This window comes from Peromyscus eremicus, chromosome 1, assembly GCF_949786415.1.
Source record: "Peromyscus eremicus chromosome 1, PerEre_H2_v1, whole genome shotgun sequence".
Classification (NCBI taxonomy): Eukaryota; Metazoa; Chordata; class Mammalia; order Rodentia; family Cricetidae; genus Peromyscus; species Peromyscus eremicus.
In genome coordinates, this window is record NC_081416.1 from 96,182,647 (window position 1) to 96,204,392 (window position 21,746).

A 21,746-nucleotide genomic window follows, 5' to 3' on the forward strand; every position below is an offset into this window, starting at 1 on the left:
TCTAACAAGGCTACATTTCCTAATAGTAGCACTTTGGGGGCCACTTTCTTTCAAACCATCACAGTATACATATATAAAAGGAATTTAACTGGAATCACTATTTAATGGAAGACAATGCCCCAACTAGAACCATGCAATTTTTATTTATGTTTAAATTCACTAATGAAAAGGTGTCTTTGGTCTAGAGAACATTCATGTTTATTAATTGACAGAGTGAATATTTAAAACCCAGAACAGCTCAATCTAAATTGTCAAATATAAGTTTTCTATTTCCATAAACTCAGCTCTGTAATTCTTTTCTTTTTAAAGATGTTTATGTGTAGCTGTCAGTGTGTGTGAGTATATGTGAACATGTTTCTGTGCACAGAGACTTGGTTGAGTGTCTTCTTCTATCACTCTCTGCGTACTTCTTTGAGGCTAGTTCTCTCCCTGAATCTGAGACTTGCATTTTCTCAGCTAGGCTAGAATCCAGCGAGCCGCAACAATCCTCCTGACTGTTCCCCTTGGAGCAGGTATTATCAGGATGTATGGGCTACTTAGCTTCATATATGGTGCTGCAATCTGAACTTTGGTTCGCATGTTTGAATAGCAAATACTCTTCACCTCTGCCCTCAACTCCATGAGTCTCGTTAGCTGCTGCACCCTGCACCCATCTCCGTCTTACATGTCCACCCTTTTTCCTTTATTCCTTGCAGCCACACACATAAATAAATGTAATAAAATGTTATCATACTCCAAGAATACTGCCAAGCTTAGAGATTTGAATGATGATGGTAAAGACGTGACCAAGCCCCCGCCCCCCACCCCAAAATAGAGCCCAGAAAAAACTATTTATGTGTTTGAAGCTCAAGGGCAGTTCAGATTGAGTCAAGAGGATGAGGCAGAGGTTGGGTTGGTATATGTTTGTCTTCCAGCTTTCAGGTTGATTTGTAAGGTTTCTGAGTCCTAAGGTGGACATGTTCCTACCGTACTATTTTAAGCTGCCCACATGGTGATAACTTGGCTGAAAAAATTTTTTTCATTGCTGTTGATTTTGTTTTCTGATTTGGGTAGGTAATTAAAGATTTGATCTAGAAGTCAGGTTTGAAAATGCTGTATTAAAAAAAGAGTTTTACCTAGAATAAATTTTGATTTATTCTGTCTTGCTCTGAGCTTTTTACATGACCAAAAATTAAGTGTTTAAGAATTAGAAAACCAATATTACATTTCTTTCCTTCTCTATCTTATTTTATAACTCTATAAAGCTATAGCCACATCATGTGTGAGGAGGTAGGCACAGAAGTACAAACTATTTCAAACACAGGCTTATGGCACACATAGAGCCCCCTGAAGGTTGTTGTATTTGGCAGTGGAGATGGCATAGTTTGAAATCCTCCTGGTACCTTCTTCTCTCAGGATATCAGCTGTCCTGGAAGAGCTGAGACTGCAGTGGGGACTCAGTGTACCTCAGCCTTTGAGATCTCAGGCCCTTACCAGCTACACCCTTGGGATGGGTGTCTGTATAATCCCCAATTCACTGATGAGGTTCATATGTATGGTCCCTCAGGGACCTGCAAGCTCAGAGCGGGCCTCTCCGAAGGTCTAGGAAGAAAAATAAGAAGATTTCCTTTAAATAGTGCTATTTTTCTTTGTCCTTCAGTCCTCATCAAGGATCTGGGGTTTGGGAAGTGTTGGGTTTGGACAAGGCAGGCAAGAATGGCAAGCCAAAGTGAGTGAAGTTCTGGAGGCCAAGGGGGGAGCAGAAGAAGAGAGCTGAGAGACACAAGGATGGGCCTAGTCTAGTTCCTGTAAGTAAGTCTTCAAGGCTGGGTGTCAGATTATACGGTATCAGAGAATGGAATGACTATGGGTAAGTGGGATAGTGGAACGATGAGGCTGGCTAGAGAGCTTGGATCCAGAAGGATGGATTCTGACTCTGGCTCTGAGGATTTTATGCATTTTGAGGGTTTCTAACATCCATGCATATTAGGATATGTCTGTGATAATGAAAGTATTACATAACAGTTTGTTATTTATTAACATTTAAAATTTAATTTATTATGTACTTTGTGTGTGTGTGTGTGTGGTGTGTGGTGAGAGGGGGTGGTAGTGGTGGTGGTGGTGGTGTGTGTGTGTGTTACACATGTCACAGCATGCTTATGGAGGCCAGAGGACAGCTTGTGGCATCAGTTCTTTCCTTCCACTTTATGTGAGGATGCTGGGTACTGAACTCAGGTGGCAGGTGTCCTGAGCCATTCACCTGCCCTAAGCTTTGCTATTTATTAAGAGATTGTAATCTCTGCACTTCTATCAAGAGCTTATAAATTCCTCGGTTCTATGAAGAAAAAGACATTTTGGGGATATCAACTCATGTGTTCAGCGTAACACAGGTAGGAAACATAGATCGAACTCATACGCAACTTAGCTCTGAAAGTTGTCTTTTAAGTTACTGCGTATTTTGCTTTATTTATTTGGTTTATGAGACAGTGTCTTACTCTGTATTCTAGGTCTGGAACTCACTATTTGATCCAGGCTGGCCTTAAACTTGTGGGGACCTTCCAAGTACTCAGATTATAGGTCACCATACTCTTGGCTTTTAAATTGTTGTGTGTACTATACTGTGACTGTAAGTTTTGTGAGTCTGCATGTGTCTCGGCATATGTATCATTGCATGTGCATTTCCACTCCATTCTGTATTCACCCAATCATTTTAGCTATCTATTAATTATAGTGACTCATGAGAGCAGATGTGGGGCGGAAAGGATGGTAAATGGAAGCCAGTATGCTGTGCTTTACATATGATCAACTTAGGGTAATTAGTGTTTTATAGCAATTGAGCTTTAAGCAAGACAGTAAAGCTGTAATGTGGAAATATCTCAACCTTAAGCAAGATAGAGGACTAAATCAAGGCACAGAGCCGTGCTCAGTGCTGCCACACACTGGTGGGACACTTCACGAAGTGAAACATTTTCTGGAAAACTTTCAGGGAAGCCTGCTGCTCAAAGACCAGCTTTCAGCAGGTCAGAGAAACTGGAAAGGGGGTGTGGCATGGGAGGAACTATGTACACACAGGAGACTTTTTTCTGAGGGCCAAAGCTTAACTCTTCATTTTATTTTTCTCTCTGCTGGTTTTTCTGTTTTACGTTTTTCTCCTACCCCTTTTATACCACCTAAGGCAGATTTTTTTTAATTAAAAAATTCATTCATTTTACATATCAGTCACAGATCTTCCTCTCATTCCTCCTCCCTCTCCCCACATCCCTGCCTAACTTCCTCCCAACCCACCCTCATCACTTCCTCCAGAAGGGTAAGTTCTCCTATGGGGGGACAGCAAAACCTGGTACATTCAGCTGAGGCAGGACCAACTCCCCCCGACCCCTGCATCAAGGGTGAGCAAGGTGCCTGACCACAGGTAATGGGATTCAGAAAGCCAGCTCGTGCACCAGGGATAGATCCTGATCACACTGCCAGGGGCCCCTCAAACAGATCCAGATGCACAACTATCCCCCATATGCAGAGGGTCTAGTCTGGTCCTGTGCAGGTTTCACAGCTGACGGTTTAAAGTTTATGTTTCTATGAGTTTGGTCCAGTTGTCTCTGTAGATTTCCCCATCATGATCTTGAAAATTGGAACATCTAAAAGAAGTGGAATTCCTTGAGAAACCATCTTTGTGTAGTCTGATTTGAGGTTTTAGTTCGCAGCTTCCTTTAGGGTTCTGGTTTGCCGTTTGCCTGGGTCCTTGAAACCAGCACAGTGGGGCTCAGGACAGTAGAGGAGGAGGAAGGAAGGTTCATGCCAACCAGACCTGGAAATGGGAGGCACTGTGAAGACAGATTAAGGAATTTATTCATCGTAACATTTTGCAAATTATTAAATACAAAAATATTAATTCTTAAGGGAAATTTGTGTGAGGTAGACATTGTAGAGATCAAAGGCAAGAAATTGGGTAGAGGAAATCAGCAACTGTCTCTTGTATGCAGAGGGTCTAGTTCGGTCCCATGCAGGTTCCACCACTGTCGGTCTAAAGTACGTGAGTTCCTATGAGCTTGGCTCAGTTGTCTCTGTAGATTTCTCCATCATAATCTTGACACCCATCCATCCCCCCCGCCCCCGCTTGTCCATATAATCCCTCTTCCCTCTCTTGGACTGGACTCCCATAGCTCAGCCTGGTGCTTGGCTGTGGATCTCTGCATCTGCTTCCATCAGTTACTGGATGAAGGCTCTCTGATGACAGTTAGGGTATTCACCAATTTGATTATCAGGGTAGGCCAGCTCAGGCACCCTCTCCACTATTGTTAGTATTCTAATCTGGGGTCATTCTTGTGGATTCCTGGAAATTTCCCTAGCACCAGGTTTCTACCTTAACCCACAATGTCTCCCTCTATCAAGGTATCTCTTTCATTGCTCTCCCATTCCGTTCCTCCCCAACTTGACATCCCATTCTTTCCCCCCCCTCCTCCTCCTCCTCCTCCTTCTTTTTTTTTTTTTTTTTTTTTAAAGATTTACTTATTATGTATGCAGTGTTCTGCCTGCATTATGCCTGCAATGCAGGACAGGGGAGGGAACTTGAATGCATTACAGATGGTTATGAGCCACCATGTGGTTGCTGGGAATTGAACTCATGACTCTGGAAGAGCAGCTAGTGCTCTTAACCTCTGAGCCATCTTTTCAGTCCCAAGGCAGATATTTCTATACAAGAAAAGATTACTTCACAACCACAAGTTACATATTTTCCAAAAACAAATTAAAATCTATACATAAGAAGTCACATTAAGATCACAAGTTACATGTTTTCCTTAGAAGCCCACAAGTGGTTAAACATTTTTCTTTGTATTAATTTCCCCACCATAACACCTTCACCCCAAAGCAATGATTCTTTTATTTAGGATTAGCAAAGTTTTAGGCAAGCTAAGTAGATTTCAGCCAGTTCCTTTGTACTGGCAGGCAGCCGTTTGTGATTTCAGTACAGCAGATTCCTATTTTCTGCTCTAGAGAAACTTTAAACAAGTAGCCAGTTAGCCATTTATTTTTCTTTATACACAACAGGTTCATATAATTTCCTTTCACAACTTTGTTTTTTTCTAGGTGCACACCAGGGCCTGTGATTAATTCTGTAAGTTACATGACCAAGGAACTCAGTTCTAACTTTAGGTTTAGGGACCATAATTGGTTTCTTTGATCATCAGCCTGTTTTTCCACAGACAGAATTCATGGGTCTATAAGGCACGAAACATCCTTGTTCTTACTTTTCATAGTGTGCAAATCTCACATCTAACAAACGGGAAGGTGACTTTTTTTTTTTTTTTTCCTTTTCTGTATCTTTTATTGCAGCAATCTGCGGAATAACCTAAACCATTCCCCTAATCATCTTTCCTAACTGTCCTAACTGTATCTTTTAGGCTAATTCAGAAAGTTCAATTAAATCATAGATCTAACTAATCATCATTGCTCTTGCAAAAATCATCTTCATCATGATCTGCAAGTAAATTGCCCAGTGAAGAGTGGGATTTTTCCCAAGGACCAATCACACTATACTAGATACAGTGGGATGCCTTCACATAGTAATCCCACCATGCCAAATACAGCAGGAGCATGGCAGCAGCAAACAGAAGGAAGAACAGCAAAAGCAAGGGGCATTCTGGAAACATTCCTTCCGGGGCTTTGCCTCTCCAGGATGCACCCGGGTAGCTTTGCTGTCCACTGGTCTGTATTCCATAAGCTCCATTGCTGTCTGTAGCTCCTCTGACACGGCCACTGCCTGCATAAGCCAAAATGAAAGGAAGTGTCAATAAAAATGACAATTGCAATCTTACTTATCTTTAATGAAAATGCTTTTAGTGTTTGTATGTGGCTTGGTACAAACTGGCTTCCAATTTGTGTAAGCTTATTTTGCTTTACATGGAAAGTAATACAGATTTAATATATGAAAATTATTGGCAGAGACACTTAGACTATGAGAATATTCATTTTTATTTGGCTTAATTAATGATATTTAGTTTATAAATGTTCTTTAATTTTTTTTTTTTTGTTTTTTGTTTTTTGAGACAGGGTTTCTCTGTGTAGCTTTGTGCCTTTCCTGGAACTCACTCTGTAGCCCAGACTGGCCTTGAACTCACAGAGATCCACCTGCCTCTGCCTCCTGAGTGCTGGGATTAAAGGCATGCGCCACCACCGCCAGGCTTATAAATGTTCTTGAGTGACACTGTTGTATAGGCATTGAGGATGGTATGAAAAAGGAACAAAACTGACACGATTTTGTCTTATAGTCTAGCCTGGAAAAGAAATGTTAAATAAGTAATATAAATATTATGAATTTCCTAAAAGAGGAAATATACTTTTTAAATATAGAGAAACCTGGAAACTTTTTCCAGGGATGTATCATTTACATGCATGGAGTGGAATGGGCTTGCCTGAAGCAGCGATGAGTGGAACACAGCTTTGCTGGGTAGGAGAAGGGCTGGGAGAAGTCCTTTCAATGGAGGGAGACATATGTGCCTGGCCTCATTAAGAATGGTATGGAGATGTACCTCACTGTGTTTGCACAGCACATGTCATCTGCTTCGACTTCTCTTTATGGAGTGATCGGTTTTGAGTTACAGTGCTTCCAACTGTAGCTCTGGAGTTGGGTCACAGTATGACACTTCAGTCACAGTATGAAGAAGGACTTTAAGGAAAAGGTTTTAGTGGGTCGCAAGAGTGCAAACTTCTGCAGTTAATGAATCGATGCCAAAAAATTAGAAAGATTTGTTTGGAGGATAATAAGAAAACAGGGAAAGTGGCTGCGTGAATGGGGTCTCACTAGGGGACAGTTAGTTCAAATAATTACATGGAAAACAAAGATTCGAAAAGGCTGGTGAGATGGCTTACTGGGTAAAAGTGCTGGCCGAACAAGCTTGTGACCTGAGCTGGATCCCTAAAACCCATGTCAAGGTGGAAGGAGAGAACCGACTCCATAAAGTTGCCCTCTGACCTCCACGTGACCTGCGCACACACAATAAATAAACACAATTGAATTCTAGGAAATGCCTGTAAGTAACATGACTTATATTTTCATTAAGGAGTCTTCCTTTAAACAGTACAGTTCCCTTTTCTCTAATGATTACATCCTAAAATTTACTTAAAATATTTTTAAGTAGCTTTATTTAGTATGAGTGTGTGTGTGTGTGTGTGTGTGTGTGTGTGTGTGTGTGTGTACTCTAGTCTGCAGAGTGGAGGTTAGAAGACAGTTTGCAGGAGTCAGTTTCTCTTCCACTATGCAAGTCCCATGGATCAAACTCAGGCCATTGGACTTGGTGGCAAGTACCTTTACCTGCCAGTCCATCTGCCACTGACCCTCAAATTTGCTTTTTCTTATTTCCATGTCACTAAGCTTTCTTCTGTTACATTTAAGTTTGTCCAAAATACACTTACTTATTCTTTTATTTTATCCTTTCTGGGTCATTTTGTGTAAGTGTTTCACAGGTCAGCAACATATAATTGGATTTTATTTAAAAAAAAAAACCAACTTTACAGAGAACAGATTTTATAATAGAAAAGTTCAAACAATATATGTCTGTAGCTATAAGTGATGTGGTTGGTGCCTTCCTGTTGACCTGCCTTATGGTTTTAGTTTGCTATGCTTTCTTCGTGATATGTAACCCCTGTCTATTGCTGTGCTTGATATCATGTACTTTCTGTTCTCAACAGAGCTTGCTAGCTCCATCATGAGTTTTGCTTATGAACATAGAAGTTTTAAAGACTTGATGCCTAGTATTTGATTCTCAAATGTACTGTTTACTTATTGTGTACCTTTTGAAAAGTCATTTCTCTCTGATTTAGTTTCTACATCTGTAAAATATGGACAATATTATGGTGTATCTCATAGCTTTGTTTTGTTGTTGTTTTTTTTTTTCTTTTTTGAGGTAGAGTCTCATATATCCTAGGCTGGCCTCAAATTTGCTATTTACTCCTAGATGACCTTAACTTCTGATCCTCCTCAATGCTGGGATTACGGGCAGGTGATGGCACCCAGGATGTACGCAGTGCTTATATGAAACCCACGGCTTCCGACAGGCTTTGCAAGCACTATACCGTCTGAGTTAGGTCCCCAATCTTCTTGGAGAACTTTTAGGAGAGTTACAAAAGTGGTTTCACTCTAAGATCTTCAAGTGTTGTCAAATGCTGAAAATTCTCAAAACAAATCTTACTAAGTTTCTTTGTTTCTACTTTGACTCAGCATTTAGAGTAAATAAATTCTGCATTTCGTCCACTAGAGGTCCTCCCAGCATTCTTTTTAAAAAGTACAATTGACTCAAAGTCTTCTCCAATTCTTAGAGATTTTCCTCCTTCATCCTTAACGGATAGAGTGGAGGCCCAGCTTCACATGTTCACCACGAGGAGGCATCCCGTATCCCTGTCTCAGAACATGTTGATCTGAAAGTGCTAGGATTTGGAGGACAGGGACTGAAATGGGTGTGGGGTTGGTGTTGGGACAAATCTCAGTTCTTTGAATTGTTGTTTTTTCTACAGCTTCACGTCTCTTTTGAGTCCTCAGCATTTCACAGTGCCTGCAGGCATCTCCTGGTAAAAGATAGCATCACGAAAGAGCGCTGGTCATGGGATCAAATGATCTTGGCTCAGCCAGTTACTAAAGATGACACCTTCCTTGGCCAGATAGATAACTTCACAGATGTTCAGTTTCTCAAAACAAAACAAAATTCATTTTTTTTTTTTAAAGATTTGTTTATTTATTATGTATACAGCGTTCTGCCTGCATGTATCCCTGCAGGCCAGAAGAGGGCACCAGATCTCATTACAGATGGTTGTGAGCCACCATGTGGTTGCTGGTAATTGAACTCAGGACCTCTGGAAAAGCAGCCAGTGCTCTTAACCACTGAGCCATCTCTCCAGCCCCCAAAAAACCAAGTTTTTTTTTTTTTTTTTTTTTTTTTTCAGAGACAGGGTTTCTCTGTGTAGCTTTGTGCCTTTCCTGGAACTCACTCTTTAGTCCAGGCTGGCCTTGAACTCCCAGAGATCCGCCTGCCTCTGCCTCCCGAGTGCTGGGATTAAAGGTGTGCGCCACCACCACCCAGCAAAATTCATTTTTTAATGAGGAGCTTCTAAATAAGATAACACATAAGAGATGTTGGAATATAGTAGGTATCCAAAACTGTTAATTAACTCATGTTCCCAGTAGTGAGACATTCTCTTTAGCGTATTCCTTTTCCTGTATGCAGTTAGAGTACTTGTTTCTATACGCACCCACAGTAATGAATTATATAGACTCAGGGAAAACTTGGTCATTTAAATAGGATTAGTAGTTTCAGAACTGGACAAGTTATTTCTCTATGATTTAGAAACTTAGGGATTAACACCAGGAGTCTGATGGCTCTTTCTCAAAGTCATGAGTATTGCTCTTTTTGGAGGGCATTTATTTGTTTTATTTTGTATTATTTTTTGTGTGAGTGTTTTGCCTGAATGTATATATGTGCATTATGTGTGTGCCTGGTGCCCAAAGAGGTCAGATGAGGGTGTCAGCTCTCCTTGGGACTGGACTTAACACATGGTTGTGAGCAACCACACCCACAACAGTGGGTGTCAGAAATTGAACCCAGGTCCTCTGGAAGAGCATCTGGTGCTTTTAACCGTGGAGCCATCCCTCCCACTCATGAGTATTGCTCTTAATAGTAATTTGATTTTCTTTTCTCAAATATAGGAAAGAGGAGAACTGGTTCCAAGAGGTTGTGGAGGAGTAACTACCACACAATTCCTTATGCTCACTACACACATTTGCTTTTAGCACAGAAGAGCTATTCTTCAGATATCAATGGCCATGCACAACACAAGTAGCTACAACACTGGCTCCTTCACCCTTTCAGGCATCCCTGGACTTGAGCAGTACCATGTCTGGATCAGCATCCCTTTCTGCTTTATCTATTTGGTGGCCATCGTGGGCAACAGCATCCTTCTCTACCTCATTGCAGTGGAAAACAGTCTGCATTCCCCCATGTTCTTCTTCCTTTCCATGTTGGCCATGACTGACCTCATATTGTCTACCACCTGTGTCCCCAAGACCCTTAGCATCTTCTGGTTTGGCCCTCAGGAAATCAGTTTTCCTGGCTGTCTGACCCAGTTGTTCTTCCTGCATTACAGCTTCGTCTTGGACTCAGCTATCTTGCTGGCTATGGCATTTGACCGCTATGTGGCCATCTGCTCACCCTTGAGATATACCACTATTCTTACACCCAAAGCTATTGTCAAAATTGCTGTAGGAATCTCTTTCCGAAGTTTCTGTGTTTTTGTCCCGTGTGTTTTCCTTGTGAACCGCCTACCCTTCTGCAGGACACACATCATTGCCCATACCTACTGCGAGCACATCGGTGTTGCCCGTCTGGCATGTGCAGATATCTCCATCAACATCTGGTATGGATTTTGTGTTCCTATCATGACAGTGATTATAGATGTGGTCCTTATAGCCATCTCCTACACTCTCATCCTATGTGCTGTTTTTCGTCTTCCCTCCCGAGATGCACGCCAGAAGGCCCTGGGCACCTGTGGTTCTCATGTCTGTGTCATCCTCATGTTCTATATACCAGCATTCTTCTCCATCCTTGCTCATCGCTTTGGACACAATGTCCCTCGCACTTTTCACATCATGTTTGCCAACCTATATGTAATTATCCCACCTGCGCTCAACCCTATTGTCTATGGAGTGAAGACCAAGCAGATACGGGATAAAGCCATTCTTCTGCTCTTTCCCAAATCGTCCCAGTGACAGACAGATGCCTGAGGTCTTGGATCTGCAGGCCAGTTCATAAAGTACAGTAGGTCAAAGGCTGAACCTACAGCCACTGGCTTCCGAGAGAGGACACATGGAACTACTCTTCCTAATCAGAGTTGGGGTTTTGTTTTCTTAGTTATTTTATGCAGAAGCCTACTCAACCATTTTAGTTTTAGGAAAAGAACCTCCGACATTAGAAGAAAAAAGATATCTATTTCACTTCTGAAAATAAACAACTTATCTTAAATAAAAATCTTGCAATTCTCTTTGGTTATGCTAAAGTAATAAAAGATTTAATTAAAGCTGGGTGGTGGGAGACAGAAACAGGTGGATCTCTGTGAATTCGAGGTCAACCTGATCTGCAAAGTGAGTTCCAGGGTAGCCAGAGCTGTTACACAATGAAACCCTGTCTCACACCACCACCACCACAACAAAAAGATTTAATTGAAACAATAAAATTATGCTATCTTATTTTCACTTGAAATATGTCTGAGGAATCGTAGTTATTTTTACACACACCTTAATTTTGTATTCTTGTGTCACAGTAAGGTGAGGAATTAGTGCTGTCTGTTTCTGTAGTTTCTAGATTTTTTTTTTTTTTTTTTTTTTGGTTTTTCGAGACAGGGTTTCTCTGTGTAGCTTTGCACCTTTCCTGGGACTCACTTGGTAGTCCAGGCTGGCCTCGAACTCACAGAGATCTGCCTGGCTCTGCCTCCCGAGTGCTGGGATTAAAGGCGTGCGCCACCACCGCCCGGCTAGTTTCTAGATTTAAAAAAATTAATTTGTCTATTTGTGTGTACATGCATGTGTTATGTGTGTGTATGTGTATGTATATGGGCACACGTATGCCACAGCTTTCACAAGGAGGCCAGAGGACAACTTGTGAGGAAGTTAGTCCTCTCTTTCCAACATATAGGTTCTGGGGATCAAACTCAGGTTTTCTGACTTGGGGGCAAGCACATTTAGCTGCTGAACCATCTTGCTGGAACAAGTTTCTAGAGTTTTAGTATGGTGGTTACTATTTCTTTCTAGAAAGCATCAGTTATGTATCCTACCTGTTATCTACCAGGTGCATAGGCAACATTTATCAAATAAATGAACAGAAAATCTTAATGAAATTATTAAATCAGTGTTGTAGATGTTTTTCTTATGAGAGGATTAGGACAGTGCTAAACATTTTTTTTTTTTTTTGAAAAGAAAAGAGATGCTGGGGATAACTCAGCAGTTAAGAGCACTGGCTTCTCTTCTAGAGGACCCGGGTTTGATTCCCAGCACCCACATAACAGCTCACAACCATCTGTAATCTCAGTTCTAGGAGACCTGACATCCCCTTCAGGCTTCTGAGGGCACCAGGCAGACACAGTATATGCAGGCAAAACACACACATAGAAAACGAAAAACGGCCGGGCGGTGGTGGCGCATGCCTTTAATCCCAGCACTCGGGAGGCAGAGGCAGGTGGATCTCTGTGAGTTCGAGGCCAGCCTGGGCTACCAAGTGAGTTCCAGGAGAGGTGCAAAGCTACACAAAGAAACCCTGTCTCGAAAAACCGGAAAAAAAAAAAAGAAAACGAAAAACGTAAAGACATTGAAGGTTATAATACTTTTCCATAGGATGATGGGACTAAGAGATCTTTTAAAAGAACTGACTTCTATATGGTAAAAACAAAACAAAAGCTAAATTAGAGCTCAAATAATTGGCTAAGCTCTAATAATCTTTAAAATACAAAAGATCAAATCAGACATAAGGAAATGGCCATTTTAGTGACATTTGGGTGCCTAGCCATCAAAAATAGTAACCAAGTTTCAAGTTAAACAAATTGCTCGATACAATACAGTTACCTGAATTGTAGGGCCTTCCATGTTAAGATCTTTTACTTCATATGAACTCCTCCAACACAATGCAAGAGAAGGGCCAGCTGCTTGTCAGGGTGCCACTCCTTGATCATGCTGAGAGAGTTCTATTGCTGTATAGACTAACTGCTTCTTTAGGTTATTTAATTAGGGGTGAAATTCAGATGGCACATTTTGGAGACGTGAATTACAAATAAAATGGAGCATCAGAGCACGTACCCATTTTAGTGCAGTGAAAACCATTAAGATTTACCAGGGCCGCGGGTTCTGGCAACAGAATTAGGCTCTGACTTCAGTGTGACCTGATGTAACAAGGTGTAAAAGAAAGGAAGAACATTCTATATTTTATGAAGGCACAGAGAAGTCGAAGAGAAGAATCATAAATGTCTGAGTCTTAAGCCTCCTTTCTATTCATACAAAATAATGACCTAAGAAAAATTGGTTTGTAGTGTATTTTTACTGCTCTGTATTTGACTGACATTTAAATAATTAGTCTTGCACTATTGGATACTGAAAAGATACATTTTTAAAATCTAATTATTGGTAGTATTCTGTGTCTAGCCAGAAGGATACTCAAGTAAAGTTAAAAATGTGCTGGGGAGATGCTCAGTGATTAAGGTGCTTGGTGTACAAGTGTGAGGACCACAGTTCGGATCCCCTCAACCAATGTAAATATTGGGTGACTGTAGTTTGCCTGCAACTCCAACTTCAGAAGGTAAAGATAGGCTCCCCAGGAAAAGCTGACTATGATACTAGCCATATCTGTGAGTTCTGGGTTTAATTGAGAGACCTTGCCTTAACAAATAAAGTGGAAGAGTAATTAAGGATGATTCCCAACATCAACCTTAGGGTTCCATAGGCATGTGCCCACATACATGTAAACATACATGTACATGCATGTGTACCACTCATACACATGCCCACACAAACCACACACACAGGAAAAAAAAACACTGAAGGAAAACAAATTAGCAATTTCTTGTCTGTTTATCTATCTATCTATCTATCTATCTATCTATCTATCTATCTATTTAAAATCCTGATCAAACTCCCTCCTCTCCTCCCAGTCCCTCCTTTCACCCTCCTCTTTGCCCTATCCACTCCTCTATTTCTCTCAGAAAAGGACAGGCCTCGCATGGCCAGTCATGGTATATCCAGTTGCAGTGAGACTAGTCACCTCCTCTTCTTTGAGGCTGGATGAGGAAACCCGGTAGAAGAAAAGGGTCCCAAAAGTAGGCAACAGAGTCAGAGACAACCCCATTTCCCACTGTTAGGAGTTCCACAATGAGACCAAGTTACACAACTGCAAATTAGCAATTTTATTTTCCACATTTTACAGTTCTTATTGAATATATTTTTAGATATAACGTATCTATTGGTACTGGGTTCACCAAACTTAGGGAAGTTAACATGGCCATTTGAATTAGACAATGAAAGCCTCTTCAATAAAAAAGAATAATGAATGAATGAAGGCAAAACAAGCACATTTGAGACTCGGGCTTTCAGGAAATCTTAACAGTATCAGTAGCCTGACCTAACTGTCTTCGCACTGGAAATGAATTGTAATAGTTGTATTAATTTTATTAATGAAACATTTACAATGAGGCATCAGTTTGAGTTGGGTTTCCAGTAATGGAAATATGGCAGTGACATGAAGGTCTGGATGCAGGTGACTCAAGGAAGATGAGACAGCGGATGGCTGGTCTCTGTGATGGGAGTGAAAGAGACTTCAAGTAGGAAATGGCACAGTCAGATCCACAGTCTGCCTGTAGCGTGGAAAGTACACAGGGAGACAAAAGTGGGAGGCAAACAACCTTTTATTTATTTGTTTTAGATTTATTCACTTAATTTATATGTGTTTTGCCTGCATGCATGTCTGTGTACCACATGCATGCCTCATGCCTGCAGAGGCCAGAGGAGGGTGTTGGATCCCCTAGAACTGGAGTTATAGATGGTTGTGATTTGCCATATGGGTGATGGCAATTAAACCTGGGTTCTCTGGAAGAGCAGCCAGTAATCTTAAACACTGAGGTATCTCTTCAGCCCCCCTTTCTTATATGGTTTTCTGTGTATTTTTTCAAACAGACAAATAACCTACCGGCACATGTTTATTCTAATGTCTTTATTGTTACAGGGAGACCCAGAACATCATCCTAAGTTCTCAAACCCAGGAGGTCTGACAGACAGACTTACAGATGTGACTCCCTTCTACATATATATCATAACAGCAAATCCCAAACAAAAATGCAACTTGCTTTAGAAGCAGTGGCATTTGTAGGGTTACTAGAAACACCTCTGTCTTCTTCCTTTGAGACTGAGAGGAGACAGTGTATGTGTCCCTCAGGCCCTGCCTATTTGTTTCTTTCCCACATTGAACAGTGACCAAATAACATAAAAGGGCATGGAAACAATCTCTTGGAAGTCCCTTCTTTCTCCACTTGTCATTTTTGCCCCTCTTGTAGGTTTTCTGTGTATCTGTCCAACATACTTTCTTCTTTCTGTTTGGCCCGATTCTCAAGATTAGGTAAGTGCTGCTCTTGGAATGGGTTTGACTGCAAGTAGGGTTTGGGGAGAGAGAGGGAGTGAATGAAAAGCCCACTGCTCCATGATCTAGAAGCCATGAGCTGGGCACGAGAATGTTCTTCCTTAACCAACATCCCTATTATAAACTGAGGCCTCGTCTCTAGTGCTTGTGTTATTGCTTCATTGAATGGACGTGTAAAGATTAAAACAGATGAACAATTATGTAGCTGAGCTAAGTATGGCCATACCTGGTGTTCAGGCAGCTTCTGTGTGGGGACACATAGGTAACCTAAAAAGCAGAGGCAAGTGTTCAGGAGGATGTATATGCCCAGAGGTGTACTTGTTAATTTTTTATCCAGTGGTCTTTTTCTGCCTTCATCTGATAGCTATTGATAAACATTCATGATAAAGTACATACGATCTGACAAAGGAGCAAAGCTTACTACAAGCTGACTGCGCTCCAGAGCATATATTTGGGAGGCATGTTTCATGTTGTTATAAACCAGAAGAATTAGAGAAGTGAAGAGTCTAAGAACTATAGATTTCAAATAGTTTTCCAAATTCACATGACTAATAGCTTAGAAGCGGGATTAAAGTTAATTATGGAGCCTGGCTTTCTGTCTCCACAGCACACACTCTGTACCAATATTTTTTCATAATGTTTTTAGCATGTCTGTATGTATGGTTTATAGTTTTGTAACATTTGACGTATCTGATGAAATTAACACTAATTCCTTTATACCATGTAATAGCCAGTTCTACCTAGTTCATATTTAAATTTCCTCAAGTGCTTTCTCTGTCTTTTGTTTTATTAAAATAAAAAATATTTATTTATTTATTTGTGTATGTTTGTGTGTGAGCACGAGTAACGTGGTGTATATGTGGAGGTCAGAGGGCAGCTTGCTGGAGTCAGTTTTCTCCTTCCACTGTGCAGGTCCTGGGAACTAAATTCAGGTTGTCCGGCTCGGCAGCAAGCTCCCTCATCTGTTGAGCCATCTCGCTGACCCTCTTTTCTTTTGTCTTCTCTCTCTTTCTTTGGAGAAGGTGTAAGGTAGTTCCAACTGGCTCTGAACTTCCTGTGTAGAGTGATGATCGTGAACTTCTGATCCTCCTGCCTCCACCTCCTGGGTACTGGGATTATAGTCCTGTGCCACCACCCCTGGTTTTATGTGATCTGGGAATCAAACCCAGGACTTCTTACTTGCTAGGCAAGCAAGTACTCTACTGACTGAGCCATATCCCCAGCCCCAAATGCCCTCGCCTTCTATGTTCTCAGCCTTTAGATTTGACATAGAAGATCTTGAAGTGTTTCTTTTTGTTTTATTTCGTTTTGTGTAATATTGTGTTCTCAAAATGCAGGAATCTAACCTTGGCACAGTGGAAGATACTTGTAATTATAACACTTAGGCAGGAAGATCATGAATTTGAGACCAATCTGTGTTTTTGTTTTTATGGAGTTTAAGACAACACTGCTCTACATAGTGAGAGACACTGAAACAAACAAACAAAGAAACAAAACAAACAAACAAGCAGAGAGACTATTTTTTTTTTTTTCCGAGACAGGGTTTCTCTGTGTAGCTTTGCACCTTTCCTGGAACTCGCTCTGTAGACCAGGCTGGCCTCGAACTCACAGAGATCCGCCTGCCTCTGCCTCCCGAGTGCTGGGATTAAAGGCGTGCGCCACCACTGCCCGGCTATTTTTTTTTTTTTAAAAACATCTCTCTCCACCTTCTCCCTCTCTTTCTTCCACCCTTTGGCTGTGAGGTGAGTTCTTATTTGGAGGTAATGATGAATGGAAAAGCAAGCAGGCTTGCCTTCAAATTCTGCCTCAAATTCTTGCCTCGACTTCCTGAAACCTGGACTTGTCACCCAAACAATCCCTTCTCTCCATTACCTTCCATAGCTTTTGGTCAGGTTGTTTCATCGCAGCTGCAGAAAGGAAAGCAGAACAAACCAGGATGGTGACCTGCAGAGAGAATGCAAATGCAGATCTGGGTTTTGCTGAGACTCAATCATACTGGTTCTCAACCTCCCCAGTGCTGCGACTCTCAATCCAGTTCCTCATGCTGTGGTGACCCCCACCCACAAAATTATTTTTGTATTTTCAGTTTTACTTCATTATTGTAATTTTGCTACTGCTATGAATTGTAATGTAAATATTTTTGGAGATAGAGGTTTGCCAAACAGGTTGCTACCAACATGTTGAGAATCGCTATTCTATCACATGTCCCTTTGCATGGTGAAATCTTTGTTTTGGACAAAAATCTTAACCGATAGTGTTACTAAGACCAAGAATCAAGATAGATACACTTGTATAATGTACAGTGTGGTGGAAACTAACTCTCTTCCCCTTCTCTTATTTTTAAGTAAAGGACCCCTGAGTAACTTCTATCAGGGGCCTTTGTAATTTAAATTTTAGTTACATATGTAACCCAGCATCATGTTGGAACTCAACTAGTATTTACTGATCTGAATCAGGTTACTAGCTAGCAATACAAGGTTTTGTCCTCAGAATCTTAGAGCCGTATTCTTCAGGTAGTTTAGAAGCAAATAGTTGTTTGTCTTGAGATATAGATAGATATTCTGCAATGACAGAGTGACCAAGGAAGGATTAACCTATTATATCCACAAAAACTGCAACCTGCTAACTTGTGAAAAGTGTGTCTTGTAATCTGGTGATTTACTTCAGAAGACAGTGTATGATCTAGAGTACAGATAATCTGGAAAGCTTCCTAGAAAGCGTACGCCAATTAGAAGGTAGCTGGAAGAACAAAAGATTTTTCCTTTAGATGGAGTAACCATGGTGTGTCTGGGATGACCTGATGCATTACTGTCATCACTGTCCATCATTAATCACTTTAAAAAGTCATATTGGATGATAAATTGCTTTAGGAGCCCATCGTGATACTTGGTTTGAAGTGAGAGTGAGTCAAGTGATGCTGAACGTCGTTATCATTCTCTGTTCTTAGGGCGTGAGGCTAGGCGACAACGTGCCCTGCCATGATTGCCTTTAATGTGAGCAGTTACAACCCAGGGCCCTTCGTTTTGGTGGGGATCCCGGGCCTGGAGCAATTCCATGTGTGGATTGGCATTCCCTTCTGTGTGATCTACATCGTAGCTGTGATGGGAAACTGTGTACTTCTCTACCTCATCACAGTGGAACGGAGCCTTCATGAACCCATGTTTTTTTTTCTGTCCATGCTGGCAATGACTGATCTCATCTTGTCCACAGCTGGTGTGCCTAAAACACTCAGTATCTTTTGGATGGGGGCTCGAGAAATCACATTCCCAGGCTGCCTGACACAGATGTTCTTTCTCCACTATAGCTTTGTCCTGGACTCCGCCATTCTAATGGCCATGGCATTTGATCGCTATGTGGCTATCTGTTCACCCTTGAGATATGCTACCATCTTGACTCCCAAGACTGTTATCAAGATTGTTGTGGGCATCTCCTTTCGAAGCTTCTGTATCATCTTGCCAGATGTATTTTTGTTGACACGCTTACCTTTCTGTAGGACACGCATCATACCTCACACATACTGTGAACACATTGGTGTTGCCCGGCTGGCATGTGCAGATATCTCCATCAACATCTGGTATGGATTTTGTGTTCCCATCATGACAGTCATCTCAGATGTGGTCCTCATTGCCATCTCCTACACCCTCATCCTATGTGCTGTTTTTCGCCTCCCCTCCCGAGATGCACGCCAGAAGGCCTTGGGCACCTGTGGTTCTCATGTCTGTGTCATTCTCATGTTTTACACACCTGCCTTTTTCTCCATCCTTGCTCATCGCTTTGGACACAATGTCTCCCTCACATTCCACATCATGTTCGCCAATCTCTACATTGTTATTCCACCAGCAATGAACCCCATTGTCTATGGAGTGAAAACCAAGCAGATCAGAGATAAGGTCATTCTTTTATTTTCTGCCAAGAGCACAGAAAGTTGATCTATTGACTAGCATTAAAGGCAGGAGAAATTCACCGTGCATATGCTTTTATCAAGAATGAAAGTGTGGCAAAAATAAAAGAGAATTCTATTTAAAGCAAAAATGGCTTGTAGATGCTTTGTGTACCAGGCAGGACTATCTGATACATAGCCTTATGGATAAGAAGGAATCCCTGATGACCTCAGTTGTGTGATATGACACTGACAGAGAAGAAAGAGATGAGGACAGAGTAGAATTAACCTAAATGAAAAAAATCATTATGATTTGGAAATTGCAATTGGCACTTCCAATGAAAGAAACGCATTAAAATAGAGATACTGAAGAAAAGAGACTAAATGGGAAAAGTTAAGTGAAAAACCACTCATTTAAGGGATTAGCATATAGATAATAGGATATTTACAATGATATTCAATCATATGTACTGTAAATTTCATATTTCTGAATAATTGCTTTTAAATGTGTCCCCCATAACTCTCCAAAGCCCTTTAGCCCAACATAAACAACTGGGTCAGTGTTGCTACAGAGATGGGAAAATTAGTATGCATACCAATGCCAGGGGTGCCAGCGTGGCACTGTGAGAAAGCAGCTTCTGGGCTCCAAAGTTCATTTAGAATGTAACCTGTAGATATCTTTTCAGGAGACTAAAACCCTTGAAAATAGGTTGGAAAAAGGGGCTGTAATTCTCACAATGCATGAACCTCAAGCCAATCTACTTAGACACTAAAGTGAAAATTTATTCACGCCAGTCAGAGGACTTGAGGATCTCTATTCTACAGACTGAAATTCAAATACTCTGAGGCTTAAAAAGATGCCAAGTCAAAAAAAAAAAAAAAAAAAAAAAAGGCACTGGCTGTTCTTCCAGAGGTCCTGAGTTCAATTCCCAGTAACCACATGGTGGCTCACAACCATCTATAATGAGATCTGGTGCCCTCTTCTGGCTTGCAGGCATAATGCAGGCAGAACATTGTATACATAATAAATAAATAAATGTTTAAAAAAAAAAAGATGCCAAGTCTTACTACAGAGATAGTTGTAATCCATGTTTATTGCTGCTCTATTCGTGATAACTAAGTGTTGGAATAAGCAGATATCCTTCAGTGCATGAATGATACCATGATGTGGGGGTTGCAGGGAGGAAAGAGAATGGGGAGATAATGTAATTATATTATAATGTCAAAAAATGAAAAAATTAACTTAAAAAAAAAAACCTATGGTACCTAAACAATGGAGTTTTAGTCAATCAAAAAGAAAAAAAAAAAACAAAACAAGAAATTTGTAGGAAAATGGAACTGGAAATTATCATATTAAACAAAGTTGCCCAGATTCACACATTGCATTTCTCTCATGTGGTTCCCATATTTTAAATGTGTGTGTGTGTGTGTGTGTGTGTGTGTGTGTGTGTGTGTGTGTGTAAGTCATAAAACTAGAAAGGGAAAAGAGGTCTTTTCTTCCCTTAATTTTGAATTAGTTGATTACATTTAAAAAATCCAGGTTACACGTGGATGAAGTTCTACAAGGCTTGTTATGAAAGGCAGCCGTCTCACCTTCCCAGCCCGTTCCCACCTCCCCAGCCTCTGGTGTGGTGTGCTGTCTTTCCCGGTAGTTACATGCTAGGCTCTACATGATGCACTTATATTTCTTTGGGCCACATGCTCTGTTGACACTTTATCCTGGAGGAAAAGCATCTGGCTCATATCTCTCCCTGACCTCCTACTGGGATACTGTCTCTTTTCTTCCTTTTTCCTTAGTAGTTTCCTTATGATTTTGAGATAGCCCCCCTTACTCTGCAGCCCATGCTGTCCTGGAACTCACTAGTAAAGTAGGGTGCCTCCAATTAGAGGCAATTTTCTGGGGACTGCAGGCCTGGCTTAACAGAATGATTTTAATTTCATGATGGTGTTTGCATACATCTATGCCATTGTGCTTTGTTCTCAATTGTTTTTTGCTCCTCTTATCCTCTCTCCTCTACCTAGTTCCCTATTTCCTCCAGACAGTACCTCATTTTCTGTTTTCCACTGCTACTTTAGAAAAAGAGGTCTTCAGTGGGGAAGACCTGAGGGGTGTAGTGGATATGCGTGGTGTGAAAACAGAAGAGTGGGCACTGTGGGGAGGAGGAGGGACAGCTGAAGGAGAATGGGAGAATGGAGAGGGGAAGAGGGGGATCCACAAAAAGCATGTGTGGAAGTGTCACCATGAAACTCCTCTTGTTTTGTATGCTAATTAAGAAAGAGAGAATACTAAAGGAATTAAGTCAGTAGCTTAATACCCTCCAAAGACAACAAAAAGACAACAAAACAGAATAAAATGCAGAGATGGAATCCCTCCTTGTCCCAACAACAACAACAAGAAAACAGACTCTGGGGCAAGGGGGAGCAGATTCTGCGGACATCCACTATACAAATCTTATTATCTGAAGAGTAGGACCTATACCTTGAAGTGGCATTCTAAGGCTTGCAGCAAGGAGGTCGTTAATATCTACCTGGCATAAAATCTTAGTGACATTCCACTGAGCTCAGAATCATGAAAATAGACTAAGGATGTGGAAAAAATATTTAGGAGTTGCAGGGCCTGTTTTTATTATTGTTGTTAACTGCAGTTGTCTTTTCAAAATTTAAATTGTACAGTTACTATGTTTTTTTTTAAATTAAAATGCTGTGTGTCTTGCATTAATGTTTTTCTGTAG

General features: G+C 41.0%; 2 protein-coding genes across 2 annotated transcripts; both read left to right on the top strand.

The window, feature by feature from the left end:
- Window positions 1-9,668: 9,668 nt before the first annotated feature.
- Window positions 9,669-11,017, top strand: LOC131916240 (olfactory receptor 52H1-like). The gene has a single exon (XM_059269549.1). The coding sequence runs from the start codon at window positions 9,785-9,787 to the stop codon at window positions 10,730-10,732; it is 948 nt and encodes a 315-aa protein (XP_059125532.1). The 5' UTR covers window positions 9,669-9,784; the 3' UTR covers window positions 10,733-11,017.
- A 7,095-nt stretch (window positions 11,018-18,112) lies between these two features.
- Window positions 18,113-19,386, top strand: LOC131916229 (olfactory receptor 52H1). Its single transcript, XM_059269541.1, has one exon. It carries the CDS (start codon window positions 18,113-18,115, stop codon window positions 19,061-19,063), a length of 951 nt encoding a protein of 316 aa, XP_059125524.1. The 3' UTR covers window positions 19,064-19,386.
- Window positions 19,387-21,746: the final 2,360 nt, after the last annotated feature.